At 47.2% G+C, this 16,983-nt stretch overlaps 1 protein-coding gene across 1 annotated transcript; it reads left to right on the plus strand.

The window, feature by feature from the left end:
* The first annotated feature begins 1,523 nt into the window (after window positions 1–1,523).
* PSMD7 (proteasome 26S subunit, non-ATPase 7) lies at window positions 1,524–16,601 on the plus strand. The gene is made up of 7 exons (XM_050922304.1): window positions 1,524–1,695; window positions 4,214–4,305; window positions 5,730–5,822; window positions 6,876–6,973; window positions 7,274–7,354; window positions 15,080–15,171; window positions 16,119–16,601. The coding sequence occupies exons 1-7, from the start codon at window positions 1,622–1,624 to the stop codon at window positions 16,555–16,557; spliced, it is 969 nt and encodes a 322-aa protein (XP_050778261.1). The 5' UTR covers window positions 1,524–1,621; the 3' UTR covers window positions 16,558–16,601.
* The last annotated feature ends 382 nt before the right edge of the window (window positions 16,602–16,983 follow it).

Here is a 16,983-nt window from a genome sequence, read left to right on the forward strand (position 1 = left end):
AAGGACAATGATGATACAGTATCTTGAGTAAATACAGGCAGTTTCCCTGTCACCTAAGCTGAAAAGAGTAATCACTGAAATTTAAATGAGTAACCAGAGGTGAGAGTAAAGATTTACAGCAGCATTCATCTTATTTGTTTACTTTGAGTAATGGGAGGTGGGCATATCACTTTACCTTCTGCAAAGAGTAGTTAGTTTACTTTTGTACAACACTTTGAGGATGTGAAATGGTTCATAGGATATAAGTATGATTATTATTGCTCATTAATACTGTAGCTGTCAACTGCTCAGAACTGTATAAATATAAAAGAAGATGTATGACAGTTTCTGCTCTGAGAAATTTCCAATCTAAGAGGGGAATTCATGGTTGAGTTGCAGTCAATTTATTTCAGGTATATCAACAATGAAGCTGGTAAAGCCCCCAGTACTGGGTGCCTCTCTAGTAGGCATAGTGACAGTATAGCTGGATCTACAAGCGCAAAAGTCCACAGTACAGGCATTGGGCTGAAGGTAGGCTGGCAGTGGGAGAGTGCATAGGTACACTCCAGCTATTTTCTGATAGTGCAAGAGCCCACAGAAGGGACACAAGTTAGTACAGTCTTCAGGAACGCTCCAACAAATGCAGGGGGCAAGTGGGCATCTTGCAGCCTCAAGAGAGGGGAAGTGAAGCCAACCCCATCACCAGAACAGGATGTATACGTCTCTGGGTCTAATCCTTTGGAAGTACAGTATTGTCATTGGTTTCAATAGGAGCAGAACCTAGATTAGCCAATACATTACAGACATTAACAACACCAGTTGGCCAATCGGCGGCTCAAGATCAAATGAGGTGGGTATTTTATTTGTTTAAGATGCAGTGTTGTTTTGGAGGGGGTTTTAACACTAGGGCTGTGCAGAAGGAGCCCATTGCTGTCTCCTCCCTCCCCTCCACCCAAGGAAAAGGCCCTGCAATGGTGGGGCTGGCTGGCACCCCCTCCCCCGGAGAACGAGGGGGCGGGTTGGCTCTGTGGGTGCAGACGACACCTGAACTGAGCTCCCCACCTGTACCACAGCGCTCGGTCTGTCTCTCGCGGCCTCAGACTGGGAGCTCCTCGGGGCAGGCGCCAGGCCGCACGTCAGTCAGGCCCTGCCACTGGGGTGAGGGCGGTGATGGGGGAGGAAAGCCCAGCTCACTGGCTGCTAGGCCCAGCACCCCCGCCCTGGTACGGGGCTGCCCAGCGAGCGCCTCCCCTCCTGGTGGGGCATGTCGCGAGCCTGTCGCACCCAGGGCTGGGCTGAGGTGTTTCCGCTTGGGGCCGGCCTTGACAGGGCATTTCGAGCCTAACTGACCCTCCCAAAATGGCGGTGCTGTTCTACCTCGGGGGAGGCGGGCGCCATAGACCGGACCTTCCCAAGATGGCGGCCCTGTTTTAGCGCGCGGGGCAGCCAGTCCCTTCAGTGACCTTTCCAAGGTGGCGTCTTCCCGCTCCCTTTTGCCGCCCTTCCCAAGATGGTGTCACGGAGGCTCCGCCCCCGAGCGGTGCATGCTGGGAACGGCGGCACTGGTGACTGCTGGCTGAGGCGCCGGGCCTGGTGCTGCTGTGCGGGGCCGGGGTCGCAGCGAGTCGGGGCCGAAGGCGCGATGCCGGAGCTGGCCGTGGACCGGGTGGTGGTTCACCCGCTGGTGCTGCTCAGCGTGGTGGATCACTTCAACAGGTGAGGCCCGGCGGAGCCTGGCGCGTCCGGCCGCTGAGTCACGGGCCCGGCCGGGGCCCTGTGGGGAGCGGGGGCGCTGAGCCACGGCCCCGCCGGGGCGAACCCCTCACCCGCGCCTCATGGCTCGGGCCCCGGGGCGGCGGGGAAGCCTGGGGCCTGGCTCTGGAGTGCCGGTGCCCGGCGCTTGCAGGGACTCCCGTGTGGGATTTCGGCACCCGGAAGCCCCGTTCTCCGGCTCCCCCGACAGTCTGTACAATGGGCGGACCCGGGACTGGTGACTGTGTGAGAACTTGGGGCCTGGAGAGCCGGCATTCGCTGCTGAGGTGTGGAGCCATTGGTAGCGACCTGCTCGCGACTCCAGCCGGACCGGGCTCCTTTTCTGTCGCTGTAAACCGACATCTGTGCATGCAAAAGTGTTCTCCGGCGAGAGTGGCCCCAGCTCTCCTGCAGAGCTACTGCAATCTCTAGGGCTACTGTCACACTTTGCGTCATGGCCTTACCTCCTTAAAGACCCCAGACTGCTTTTTAAACTAATGTTACTGACTGTGTGTAGCCTTTTTATAAGCAGTTACTCAGTGCCGTGAAGCTTTAGGCTTTGAGTTGTCTGCTACATATCTCATTGATCAGTAAAACCCAGAGCAAGTATCTCAGAGAACTTGGAAGATTTTGCTTCAGTAGTTTGATATTCTGGCTGTGCGTGGCAGAAAGGTAGAAGGGGCTTGTCTACGCTACAGAGCTCTTTAGCAACAAGGCTGTGTCGACACAGCCTCGTCACTACAAGTCAGCGAGCGTGAATGCTCTTTTGTGGTATTTTGTCAGCAACAAAATACTTCCAGCCCCACAAGTGGCATAAGCTTTGTCCTGCCCACGAAGCTGCAATCACGCTGCCGCTTCTGTCAGCAAAACTTTTGTCTTTCGTGGGGGGGGGCCTTTTTTAAGTACCCGCGAAAGACAAAAGTTTTGGCGACAACTGCACTGTGTGCCCATACCCTAGATAACTTCATAAATGTGAAAGTCAGCACCAGCTATTCAGATTTGGGGGTATGGCCTGTAGCTGCAATTGTGAGCATAAATGGAAAATTAACTAAATCATCTGACTGCACAATTTCCACAATGTTCATGGAGTTATGCTAATTTATGCTTCCAAATTATGCAATCATATGAATATGCATTTTTATGTGTACAATTCTGAAAATCTTGGAGCTAATGTTTGTCTTAAAACATAGGCTCTTCAGGACAGAGACCATGCATGTGTGTGGTTCTGTATACCATTTAAAAAAAAAAAAGGCAAGTGGAATTATCTTGCATCAATAAAATGCAACTACAGTGTCCTAAAGCTGCATGAATGTACTGCAAAAGCAACCGTTTAGGAGTGATGACTTCTTCTAATTTTGTGATATAAGGAGTTTGAACAGTACCAATATGATGTATTGAGAATTATGATTTGTCATGGGGTATCATTTGTGATTTAGTAAATTACAAAGATGATAGTTTATGCTTGCATTAAAGGACATGATATTCCCAAATGGGTTTATTTGTTTTTCCCTTAAGCAAGAACAATTGAACCAGAGTTAACCAATTTCACTGTATTCAAATATTACTTTAACAAGTTATAAATACCATTTTTTAGGCATAACTGACTTTTTGGTTTTAAATGTAGTGTGTATATTCTCTGCATATTGAAACATGGCATTTTTCATTTGTCTGATTTAAACAGATTTTATCCTTAAAGCTACAATTCACTCAAGAGAGAATAAATTATATTCCTCTAAACATCTTGTGCAATTTGTGCTCACTGTGCCTAAAATTAACTTAATTGTACTAACTGACAGGCACTTTTAATGTAAAAAAAAATCTTTTCCTTCAAGGCAGCGTACAATAGCAGAGAGAAACCTACTATTGTAAAAGTAAATTAGGGATGACAGTGAACAAAGTTGAAAGTTTACTGTACTTTTTACAGAACAAATGCGGTAGTAGCCCTCTATTTTATGACACAGTAATCTCTGTTATAGTGGCATCCATTAGCTGCATGGAAACATTTAGTGCATTTTTCACATCAGAGGATAAATTACAAGTGTAGTGCCTGGATTTAGAGTGCACTGTAACAACTTATTTAGGTATAAATTAACTAAGTAATGGCAAGGAACATATTACCCTGTTCGTCTCCCACCTACATTCCCAAGAACCACATGCTGTTTATCTTATAATAAATAATATATGGAGCTATACCTATCTCATAGAACTGGAAGGGACCCCGAAGAGTCATCGAGTCCAGCCCCCTGCCTTCACTAGCAAAACCAAGTACTAATTTTGCCCCAGATCCCTAAGTGGCCTCCTCAAGGATTGAACTCACAATCCTGGGTTTAGCAGGCCAATGCTCAAACCACTGAACTATCCCTCCCCTTTCTATCTTAAAGTCAGATGACACAATTGATTCATTTGTACTATTAGTGTTTTATTTCCAGTATCAAATATGTCGCATTTCTTAATACAAACTGTGACAGTCTTTTCCATTTAGAATAGGAAAAGTTGGGAATCAGAAGCGAGTTGTTGGAGTGTTGCTGGGCTCTTGGCAGAAGAAAATATTAGATGTCTCCAACAGTTTTGCAGGTGAGTTTGGGTGTCCTATTCTGTTTACCACCTATTAAGCTAGCTAGCAGAAAAACTGCCAAATGTTTTCTTGCACCATCCTGGCACATTAAACTCTTCTTCCCATTTATAAATTCATGAAGCTAAGGTGAATACATTTTCATGGAAAAATGCTAGGTATCTGCTTGCAAAAGAACCTGATCCCATCAGTCTCCTACTCTGCATCTTGTTTGCAGCAGTATCCAATGGTGAATGCTCGGAGGCAGCTGTAAAACTCCTAAAGCAGCAGCAGTTTGGTATACTCAGAGGTGGAAGATTTCTTCCTGATCCTGGATTGTGATCATTTTATGACCTTGGGCTTTGAAGACTCATGGCTTGAGTTATCTAGCTAATGTCATTGCAGCTGTTACTTATTCACATGAAGATCTAATGTTTTATTTGAAAAGTACCTTTTTTCTTTAAGAATAGCCCATGAGAATTGCACAGATATTGCTTAAAAAGTATTTTCACTTGTATTAAAATCATTACCTCTTGAGTTTGAATCCTGGTTTTGTACAGTGGTAAAATCAGAACCTGTATGGCCTTTTCTGACTTTTTTGTTTTCTTATTTACTTCTCTTATCTCCTCTTATTCATCTGCTTTCCGAAGGGGGTATTTATTGATAAAGCAGAATCATCCATGTTGGCTCCTGCATGAAAATCTGGGAACAGAAGTGTAGCCTAATCCTGGGTTATTTTTTTGCATAGTTGTGAAGATGGAGTAGCAGTTTGATCAGTTAAATGGCAGGCCTGCCAAAAATAGAACTTTATAATTGGAGATTTTTTTTTGTATTCCTGTAAATTAAAGCCCTGTTGCTCAGAACTAAACTTGTAGCCTGTTATCCATAATGTGAATTAACAAAACAAACTAGTTCTTTACTCAAGACAATGGCTTATGCAATTATTTTTCAACAGACTTCATAGAATTGTAGTTATTTGTCTAATGGAATGTGTCTTACACCATAAAGTAACTTTTCACCTCTGTTGAGCCAACCAGGCTCTAGTGACCTATTGGGACCCACATTTTCTTTATCAGAAGTTATCACACACCAATTTTGTGTAAATTGTTCATACACTGGAATGTTCCTGGCGTGTTCTTGAACACTTTGCCCAGAATAATTCAATTGCTTTGGTTTTCCTTGCTCAGTTCTAAAACAAATTCAGTAATTATCAGAAAACCAATTCGAAAAAATCAGCTAATGTTGCTGTTTTCCTGTTGAGTTTTACAACAGTATCTGCAGCACAGTATAGCAGAACAGTTGTATTCAATCAAAATGGAAAAAAATTATTATTTTTTTTCATTTGTAGCCAAGAACTTGCTGGGAAAAAATGTGATTTTTCTGTGAAAGTTTTCAGGCTGGATGAAACTTGAACTACTAAATATTGAACTAACTGTTTTGTTCCCAGTCCCTTTCGATGAGGATGATAAAGATGATTCTGTGTGGTTTCTAGACCATGATTATCTGGAGAACATGTATGGAATGTTTAAAAAAGTCAATGGTAAGTGCACATTGTGAGTGGTTGATATTTGCCTAGAAACTCACTCTCTAAGTCTTCTGGTAGCACTGTACTTCCAAGAACTGAGGTGGTGATCTTGGGGATTGAATAGCTATAAGAAATTCAAACCCTGATACTATGATCCCTTCCGCCAGAATCTCCTTTCCCTCTGCCACCTTTCCCTCGTATGAGTGCAGACATCTGAATTACAAATCAGGTGAACTGATAAACCTTTCTGTTTTGTTTTATAAAGAAAAGTGAGACCTTTATAGATTATGAGGGCTGAATCTGGAGACGCTACAGTAATTCCCCTGTGAACATTCCCAGCCCTGGGAAAAACTCTTATTTAGACTGTTGATGTTCTTATGATTCCTTAAGTATTTGAGTCTCAAGCCTAGTGCAGATCTTGCAGCTTATCTTTGAACTTTTGTGCAGCGGGATGTCAAAAGCCACACTGACCCCCTTTTGTCTCTGAGAGAGCCCCACAGTCTGTGTGCTCAAAAGTGCCATGTTGCATAAACCAGCTCTAACTTCGGGATAATTCTTGCTAAGGTAGTTTGGGTTGTCTGGGGTGATGCACAAATGGCTCGCCTGTGCTGTCCAAGATTAAATGCAGCATTATATTATATCTCATATGCACCCATTATTGAAGTGTCTAGGCACAAAAATCAATTTAGCAAATACCTTCCTGTGAAGCCCTGTTTTCCAGATTTGCCAGTAAATTTTGAATCTAAATGTTTCGTTCAGCTCCCAACCTTCATATGCCCTCAGCCATCACCTACTCCATTTTCCATTCCTAAACTGCCTTCCACCAGCACAGAATCTGAGGCGAAGTAGTGCAAAGTACAGCAACAATTTAATTTCTCAAAGCATTTAGGCCTTTACTGGTGTCTGTAAAGCAGAAGTGGGAGTTCTACTTGATGTCCTTTGAGAACTTTGGGCACAACACAGGCTCAGGCAGTACCTGGATTTGAGCACTTTTATGCCCCTCTATGAACTATCTTCCTGTCAGTACCCTCAGATTCTGACTATTCTAATTGTTTTGGTTTTTCCCAGCTAGGGAAAGAATTGTTGGATGGTACCACACAGGCCCCAAACTACACAAGAATGACATTGCCATCAATGAACTAATGAAAAGATACTGTCCTAATTCTGTAAGTAATGCACTTAAACTGTTTATGGACCTTCTGGGAACCTGCAGTCCCTTCCAGCTCCATCTGCAATTTGCAGTAGTGACATGAAATGTAGTAAGATATAACATGGTTGATGTAAAGAGAATAGAGCACGCGGATCAGTCTCTGTTTAAAGAGTGGCAGACATTTTTCCTCTGCTTGCAGTTAGAAACCTCTTTGATTGAATAACAAACTTGTCATTGCTAGAGAATTAGCGGTTGGCCACAACCTGTTTCTTCTAGTTCTTGAGTAGGTTTTGTCTAATATGTGTTTCTCCACCAGGTATTGGTAATTATTGATGTAAAGCCAAAGGACCTGGGGCTACCAACAGAAGCCTATATTTCAGTTGAAGAAGTTCATGATGTGAGTGTTGAACATTTCAGTATTTGTCATTTTCAGACTATTGTGGGGTTTCCTGCAAAAGGAAAAGAGGTGCTTTAAGGAATAGATAGTTAAACCGTGTTGCCTTGTCCTTTAGGGTACCTTTTTTACTACATCAGTTTGGATTTTTCAGTTCAATAGATAACATTGTGTCTGCTCACTAGGGTTTTTTTGCCTTTCAGCTTAAACCTGCTAAATCAGTGTTTGAACCCCAACTGTAAATTTCAGCTTATTGAACCAAAATTATCCGTCCTCCATCACTCCTGAAAAGCAGTTTCTCCCTGCTTAAACCAAGGAGCTCTGCAGGTTCTTGCAACTTCAGCTAGCTGTATCGATTTAGAATGCTGCTCCTTTACTATTTGTCCACACCCATGAAAAAAGCAGCAGGATGGAGTGTGCATTTATGATACATCTGATACACATCAGCTTGTTGCAGCAATAGTTTGAATAATCACACACCTCATCTTCACCAGCTTAGTTTAACTACGCAAGGTTGACTTTACTATCTTTGTTAATCACTCATCTGTCACCACTGATTTTGTACACTAGAATCAGTGGTGACTTTTTGTCCAGATTTAATTTTTGATAGTTTTAAAATCAGAATCCAGAAATATTTAAAAAAAAAACAAAAAACCGAACTTGTCCTGTCATTATCTGTTTGAGACCCATAGTGGAGAGAGACAGCTGTTCCCAGGTTCTCCAGTCTTAAATCTATAGGGTATTTTTTCTGGTTTTGTGAACTTTTGTTCTTATAGCTGTTGGTCCCCACTGGGCCTGGAGCATGGTACAACAAAAACTAATACAAGTCTCAAAGATAACTAGGTCCCATCTTCAAATAAAATAGTCACCAAGGCACTCGATCGCACACATACACATGCACTCTCCAGTACATAGCCCTGCAAATTAACTACCTGGAAACTATTGAGCCTCATCAAGAAGAATGGTACAGATGAAGTGGTGGGAGGAGCATTAATATACAGAATAATGTGGTGGTGTTATCACCTCAGCTGTCTCTAGCATTTCTGTGGGTTAGTGACATCTGCCTCAGTTTAACTGATGTGCACTAGAAATTAGGCAGCACGTTAAAGTACCTTTGTTGATGACCTTCTCCCTGTCTGACTTCCAGTGGCATGTCTATCCAGTTTTCTAGATTAATTTAAAGAAAAGACGGTTACTCACCTTTGTAACTGTTGCTCATATCCATTCCAGTTAGGTGTGCGCGCACTGCGTGCATGTTCATCGGAAGATTTTTACCCTAGCAACACTCAGTGGGTCGGCTGGGTCACCTCCTAGAGTGGCGCCGCCATGGCACCGGATATATACCCCTGCCGACCCAACTGCCCTTCAGTTCCTTTTTGCCGGCTACTCAGACAGAGGGGAAGGAGGGTGGGTTTGGAATGGATATGAGCAACACATCTCAAAGAACAACAGTTACAAAGGTGAGTAACCGTCTTTTCTTCTTCAAGTGCTTGCTCATATTGATTCCAATTAGGTGACTCCCAAGCTTTACTTAGACGGTGGGATCGGAGTGAGATGTCGCAGAATGTAGAACTGCTGATCCAAATGCTGCGTCATCTCTGGACTGTTGTACAAATGCGTAATCTGACGCAAAGGTGTGAACCGAGGACCAGGTAGCTGCACGACATATTTCCTGGATGGGTACATGAGCCAGGAAAGTGACAGATGAAGCCTGAGCCCTGGTAGAATGGGCGGTAAGGTGGCTCATCGGAACATGAACCAAGTCATAACAGGTGCGGATGCACGATGTCACCCAAGGTGAAATCTTCTGGGAGGACACAGGTAGGCCCTTCATCCGGTCTGCCACTGCGACAAAGAGTTGTGGTGTTTTACGGAAGGGCTTTGTTCGCTCAATATAAAATGCGAGCGCCCTACGGACGTCTAGGGAGTGCAGTTGTTGCTCCCAGCACGATGAGTGTGGCTTTGGGAAGAAGACCGGAAGGAAGATATCCTGGTTGATATGAAAGGCCGATACCACTTTAGAGAGGAAGGCCGGATGTGGTCACAACTGTACCTTGTCCTTATGAAACACTGTGTACGGGGGGTCCACCGTGAGAGCCCAAGCTCGGAAACTCGTCTTGCTGATGTAATGGCTACGAGGGAAGGCTGTCTTCCAGGACAGGTACAGCAGTGAGCAGGTTGCTAGCGGCTCGAAGGGAGCAGTCATAAGTTTGGCTGGAACTAGGTTGAGATCCCAAGTTGGGGCGGGGCGGCGCACTTGTGGGTATAATCGCACCAAGCCCTTGAGGAACCTCGAAACCATGGGGTGAGAGAAGACCAAGCAGCCGCTCTCCCTTGGGTGGAAGGTAGAGATGGCCGCCAGGTGCACCTTCAATGAAGATACAGCTAGGCCATGCTGTTTGAGAGACCATAAGTAGTCCAAGATAGTAGGGACCAGGACCTCGGTGGGAATAACATTATGTTGGTCGCACCAGCAGGAGAAGCGCTTCCACTTGGCCAGATATGTTAACCTAGTGGAAGGTTTCCTACTACCCAGGAGCACTTGTTGGACTGAGGCAGAGCAATGTAACTCAGACTGGCTTAACCACGCAGTAAACATGCTGTGAGGTGAAGATACCGCAGGTCTGGGTGGTGAAGTCTGCCATGGTCCTGAGTTATCAGGTCCGGGCAAAGAAGTAGAGGGATTGGGTTGGCTATCGACAGGTTGAGCAACATGATGTACCAGTGTTGCCTCGGCCAGGCTGGAGCGATCATGATGAGGTGGGCTCTGTCTCTGCGGAGCTTGAGCAGGACCCGGTGAACCAGCGGGAACGGTGGGAAGGCGTAAAGCAGATGGCTCGTCCATGGTATCAGAAATGCATCTGAGATCGAGCTCTGGGAGAGACCTTGGAAGGAGCAGAATGTCTGGCATTTCCTGTTCTTGCGGGAGGCGAAGAGGTCTATGCAGGGAAAGCCCCACTTCCGGAAAACAGAATGGATAACTTCCAGACGAATCGACCACTCATGAGACAGGAAGGATCTGCTGAGTTGATCCGCCAGAGTGTTCCGAACCCCTGGGAGACAAGACGCTATCAGGTCTATCGAGTGGGCTATGCAGAAGTCCCAGAGCTGAATAGTTTCCTGGCAAAGGGGGGAGGAACGTGCTCCTCCCTGCTTGTTTATGTAAAACATGGCTGTTGTGGTGTCTGTGAACACTGAGACACAACGGCCTTGTAACTGCCCTTGAAACACCTGGCACACAAGGCAAACTGTGCTCAGCTCCTTCACACTGATGTGCAAGGCCAGTTCCTGAGTTGACCAAAGGCCTTTAGTGCGGAGATGTTGGAGGTGAGCACCCCAGCCGAGAGATGACACATCCGTTGTGAGGGTCATTGAAGACTGAGGTGGATGGAATGGCATCCCTGCACAGACCAGGGAGGGCGTCAACCACCAGTCCAGGGAGCTTAGGATGACCGAGGGGATCGTAAGGATCATGTCTATACTGTCTCTGCCTGGGCAGTATACCAAGGAGAGCCAAGTTTGAAGGGGACGGAGACGTAGTCTGGAGTGTTTGGTCCCGAACGTGCAGGCAGCCATGTGACCCAGGAGAGCGAGACAAGTGCGAGCCGAAGTTGTCGGGAAGTTTTGTAGGCCTTGTATTATTGATACCATCGCCTGAAACCGAGGCTGTGGTAAGCAGGCCCTGGCGAGATTGGAGTCCAGAATGGCCCCAATTAATTCTATTCTTTGTGTGGGAACCAGAGTGGATTTCTCTGTTGATCATCAGGCCTAGTTGCTCGAATAGGTCCTTGACAATGCCCACATGACGGGTGACTTGTTCTCGGAAGCCCCTCGAATGAGCCAATTGTCGAGATATGGGAAGACGTGTATCCGACGACGGAGGGAGGCGGCGACTACAGCCATGCATTTTGTGAATACCCATGGGGCTGTAGAGAGGCCAAACGGAAGGACCGTAAATTGGAACTGTTGACAGTTGACCACAAACCGGAGGTACCGTCTGTGCGGAGGGACAGTTGACCACAAACCGGAGGTACCGTCTGTGCGGAGGGTAAATGTCAATGTGAAAATACGCGTTCTTCATATCGAGGGTGGCATACCAGTCTCCCGGATCCAAGGATGGGATGATGGTCCCCAGGGATACCATGCGGAACTTCAACTTTATCATGAACTTGTTGAGTCCTCGCAGGTCTACGATAGGTCTGAGACCTCCCTTCGCCTTGGGGATTAGGAAACAGTGAGAATAGAACCCCTTGCCTCTCGAGTCCTTCGGTACCTCCTCTGTAGCTCCCATGGCAAGGAACGTCTGTACCTCTTGCAAGAGGAATTGCTCATAAGAGGGGTCCCTGAAGAGGGACAGGGATGGGAGGTGGAAGGGAGGGAGGGGGCAAAATAAACTGGAGGTGGTATCTGAATTCTACCATGCATAGGACCCAACGATCCAAAGTTAGTTGGGTCCACGCAGGGAGGAAAAGGGAAAGGCGGTTGTAAAAAGGAGGGGAAGGATCCTGGGAAACAACTGGTGTATGCTGTCCTCGGGCGTGCCTTCAAAAGTTTGGTTTGGGTCCCACGGGTGGTTTGGAGGGACCCTGATTCTGACCCCCTTGGGGTCCCGACTGCCGTCTGCGATTGCCTCGGCCGCACCTTCTGCTGAAGTCCTGTCGTGGCCTAGGCAGGGGGTAAGGGCGGTGAGGCTGGGGATGGAAGGATCTGTGCTGAGTCACCGGTGTGTGCATCCCGAGTGAGCGCATGATCACCCTGTTGTCCTTCAGGCTTTGCAGCCTAGGATCAATCTTTTCAGAAAATAGGCCTTGGCCATCGAAGGGCAAGTCCTGGAAGGTATGTTGCAGTTCAGGTGGAAGGCCTGACACCTGAAGCCATGATATTCACCTCATGGCAATTCCTGAAGCCAGAGTTCTGGCTGCAGCATCTGCTGCATCCAGCGAAGCCTGGAGAGAAGTTCTCGCCACCTTCTTCTCTTCCTCCAAAAGGGCAGCAAACTCCTGACGGGAGTCTTGGGGAACTAGCTCTGTGAATTTTCCAGCTGCTGCCCAGGTGTTATAGTTGTACCGGCTAAGCAGGGCTTGCTGGTTTGCCACCCTGAGTTGGAGGGCCCCAGCAGAGTATGCCTTGTGGCCCAATAAGTCCATGCGCCTAGCCTCCTTTGATTTTTGGAGCCAGAGCTTGCTGGCCATGGTGCTCCCTTTCATTGACTGACTGTGCACCCTCCTCCCTTGTTGTGCATACATGTGCTCGTACCCCTTAGAGGGTACCATGTACTTCTGCTCAACTCTCCTGGCCGTGGGTGGAATAGAGGCTGGAGACTGCCAGATGGTATCGGCATTTGCTTGGATCGTGCGAATGAATGGCAAAGCCACTCTTGTGGGGGTGTCAGCTGACAATATATCCACCACAGGGTCCTCTATCTCCAGGACCACCTCCACCTGAAGATTTATATTCAGGGCTACGCGTCTCAGGAGGTCCTGATGTGCCCTCAGGTCAATTGGAGGAGGGCCCAAGGAGGATGTCCCCGCTACCTCTTCATCTGGAGAGGAGGAAGAGGAAAGGCCAGGGACAAGAGGGTCCTGCGTGGGCTCCTGTTCTTGGGCGACATCAGGCTCAGGTGGAACCTGAGGGTCTGTTGAGTGCATGGGAGCTTCTTGCGTACCCACAGGAGGCGGGCAGCTGACAGTCGCCTCCGGCACTTGGTGTTCCGATGATACGGAGCGTGATGGCACTGGAGGCACACCTTGGGCTTGGTGATATGCCCAAGGTGTCCAGAATGACCACTGATGAGGTCCTTGTTCTTGGGCCTGGGTCTCCTGGAAGACTCGGCTGGGCACATCTGAGTCACGGTCCTGTGCATAGGAAGCACTGTCCACATGAGATGACACAGATGTGTGTCGAGATGGCCACAGAGGAGCTGAAAAGCCCTGGGAAGAGTCTCCATCTCTAGATCTCTCTCTGTGCGGTACTGGAGAGCGGTACCGGGCACCATACGGGGAATGAGACCGGGACCTGCGACCGGAGCAGTGCCAGGAGGTCGACCGGGATCTCGAAGCTCGACGTCTAGAGCGGCTGCAAGAGGCGTGGTGCCAGGAGCTAGATCGGTGCCGAGAGTACCGTGCCGGTGAACGGGATGCTGAATGGTGCCGCGAGTGCAACCAGTACCGAGATGGAGAGCAGTGCCGGGACTGCGAGCGGTGTCGGGACTGGGATCGGCAACGGGACCAAGAGCACCGGTGGGATTGTGATCGGTGCCTCTCGGTGCCGACAGAGGATGGTCTCAGCAGGGCAGGCTTGCCGACTGATTGTATAACCTGCACCAGCGGTGCTGGGGATTTGAGGCGGCGCAGACTCCGTCAGCGCTGTCAGCTCCCTCGCCGTGGAAAAGGTCTCTGGCGGGGAGGGAATAATGAGCTCAACCACGGCGTGTGCTGGGGAGCTTTCAGGCACCGGACTTGACAGCCCTTGCGGGACCGGAATCGATGGTGCCGAAGCTGGCGGTGCTGCAGCAGGTGTCGGTGCTGGGCGGTCCGATTTAGGCGGGTGCTCCGACCGTGGTGCAGGTGGCACGGAAGCAGCAGGAGTCTTATGTTTCTTAACCCGTGGGGAGAGGGAACAGTGCCGAACAGACATCTGTGCCGGTGACGGTCAGTGCCGAGGGGCCTTAGTGGTATCAACGCGATCCGGTGCCAGAGACACTTCTGCCTGCTGCGGACTGTCCGGCGCTCGGTGCCGAGGGCGGAGGAGTAAGAGCTGCCTCCATCAGGAGCTGTTTTGAGACGAAAGTCCCACTCCTTCTTCGTCCTGGGCTTGAAGGCCTTGAAGTTCCGGCACTTATCCAAGAGATGGGATTCCCCAAGGCACTTAAGACAGGAGTCGTGGGGATCTCCCATTGGCATCGGCTTGTGGCAGGCCGAGCACGGTTTGAAGCCCGGTGAACCGGGCATGGGCCCTGGTACCGGCTGCGGGGAAGGGGCTAATCCTCGAACCCCTCTCAACTACAAACACTAAATATATTGTAGAACGAGTAAAACTAACTACAACTATAGATATTATAACTATATACACAAGGATTAGTAAGAGAACTACGAGTAGCTAGGGAGGTGGAGATCAGCTAAGCCGCACTTCACTGTTCCAACAACCGACACGGGCGGTAAGAAGAAACTGAAGGGCCGTTGGGTCGGCAGGGGTATATATATCCGGCGCCACTCTAGGGGGCAACCCAGCCAACCCACCGAGTGTTGCTAGGGTAAAAATCTTCCAACGAATGTGCACGCGGCGCGCGCACACCTAACTGGAATCAATGAGCATGCATTCGAAGAAGAATATCAGTTTTAGTCTCCCTTTTTAAAACCTCATATACTTTGGGGATTCTGTTATGAACTAGTTTTCACCATATCTGTGGACTGTGTGGGTCTTTCCTATCCCATTTTGATAGGTTTTCCTCACAGGCTGTTTCTGATCCTGTTCCTATCATGCATGTTCCACTTGTTCATCGAAGCAGGCCAGACATAGCTCTGGATAAAGTGTACAGTGCTTTTTGGCTTGTAACAAATCCAGCTTCCAATAAACCTTCTTTGCTTTGAAGTTTCATTGGAGCAGTTCTACTGTTCACAGGCACAGTGCCCAAAACCTGTGCCCAAAGCATTTGAAGTTATGCTGTCACACATCATCTGTTCCCTATTTCTAACCTTGTCACCATCCCATTCTTGTATCCCAACAAAGGATGGAACGCCAACCTCCAAGACGTTTGAACATGTGACCAGTGAAATTGGAGCTGAGGAAGCAGAGGAAGTTGGTGTTGAACACTTGTTACGGTAAAAGCTTTATTTTAATGAAAAATCTCATCAGTGGTTGGATGGCAGCTCATTTTATCCATCTAACAACTGCTGACACCAGCTCCATGCCCAGGGATATGATACAAGAAACAAGGACCTTGTTACGTGCTACTTAAACACTTAACCTGTTTAGATAAAATTAATTCAGCAATACTGCATAATATAGAATCTGCTGAACTCATTTCTAGTGAAATGTTCGACTGTTTTTTGAAAAAAAAAACAGTCAAACATCAGTTTCACCTTGCTCCTTGAACTCCAGCAAATAGCTCGAGATACTTCAGAACAATGTAGAGTCACACTCCATGGTTCAGAAAGACTTCCATTTAATACTGATGTTCATATTGCTCCTGTGACAGCAACAGCCACCTGTCAGAAAGGAGAGCAAAATTATCTGGGGACAGACTGGGCAGACCTTTCAGGACTCAAAGAGCAGAAAGGCATTGTTTACAAATGGTCAGAGGGAAATTTTGGTTTGGTTTGCCTTCACTCTTTATATTTGTAAATCTCAGAGCCTTCAGTGAAATGTTAAGTCTCAGAAGGCCCCTGTGATGTTAAACAATTATACCTATTTTACAGCTGTGTAATCTGGAGAGATGTGACTTGCCCAAGTCTCCAAAGTGAGTTAGTGACAAAGCCTCTCATAGAACCCAGGAGTCCTCTCGTTATCTTCAAACCATCAGACTAGTATTCCTAAAAAATATTCAGTCCAAAGAGAGCATATGGTGACCTTTATCAAATCTATGTTAGGTGTTTCTAATGCACCCAATGTAAATTAGTTTTTTCTGAATCTTCACTGTGAAGTGTTCTGTAAAATTTTACTTCAACTACCCTTCAAAGCAGCCTTCTATAGATCTTTCTAGCTCCAAAATAAATTAATGTATGAAAACTAACATTAAGGCTTCTCCTTCCTATTTTGGGTGTTTCAGAGATATTAAAGACACAACAGTGGGCACTCTGTCCCAGCGTATCACAAACCAGGTCCATGGTTTGAAGGGACTGAACTCCAAACTTCTGGATATCAGGAGCTACCTAGAGAAAGTGGCCATGGGCAAACTACCCATCAATCACCAGATCATCTACCAGCTTCAGGATGTCTTCAACCTGCTGCCAGATGTCAACCTGCAGGAGTTTGTCAAGGCCTTTTACCTGAAGACCAATGACCAGATGGTGGTGGTCTACTTGGCTTCTCTTATCCGGTCTGTGGTTGCCCTGCACAACCTCATCAACAACAAGATTGCCAACAGAGATGCAGAGAAGAAGGAAGGTCAGGAAAAGGAGGAAAGCAAAAAGGAGAGGAAAGATGAGAAGGAGAAAGACAAAGAGAAGAGTGATGGCAAGAAAGAGGAGAAAAAAGAGAAAAAATGAAAAGTGTAGTTTTTTATTTGTAAATTAAAATCTTGTAAACTAAATCACTCTGCTGCTGGAAGGTTCTTTTCACTTGTTAAAGTGATCAGAGTTCTCTGTTCTTGCCTGTCTTGGGAGGCACTTTCAGAGCAGCTGCCTCTGCTCTTACATCATACAGGCAGATAGCTGGATACACGGAACAAGGGGATTCAGTCCACACAAACTGGCAGTTCTAATAAGGAGCAGGCAGTCTTACTACTGGGATGGAAAGCCCCTGTCATTTCAGTCCTCAGCGCTGTGAAGGGAGGAAGGAACAAACAAAGGTAAAGTGCAGCGTTTGTCATCTGCTGCCAGTAAAATCTTGTGTCCCAAGATGCTTGTCTGTCTCCTTCCCTCATGATTAGGGTCTACTGGCTATTTGGGGTTACTACCATGTAGTATGTAAAA

This window comes from Gopherus flavomarginatus, chromosome 14 (assembly GCF_025201925.1).
Source record: "Gopherus flavomarginatus isolate rGopFla2 chromosome 14, rGopFla2.mat.asm, whole genome shotgun sequence".
Taxonomy (NCBI): Eukaryota; Metazoa; Chordata; order Testudines; family Testudinidae; genus Gopherus; species Gopherus flavomarginatus.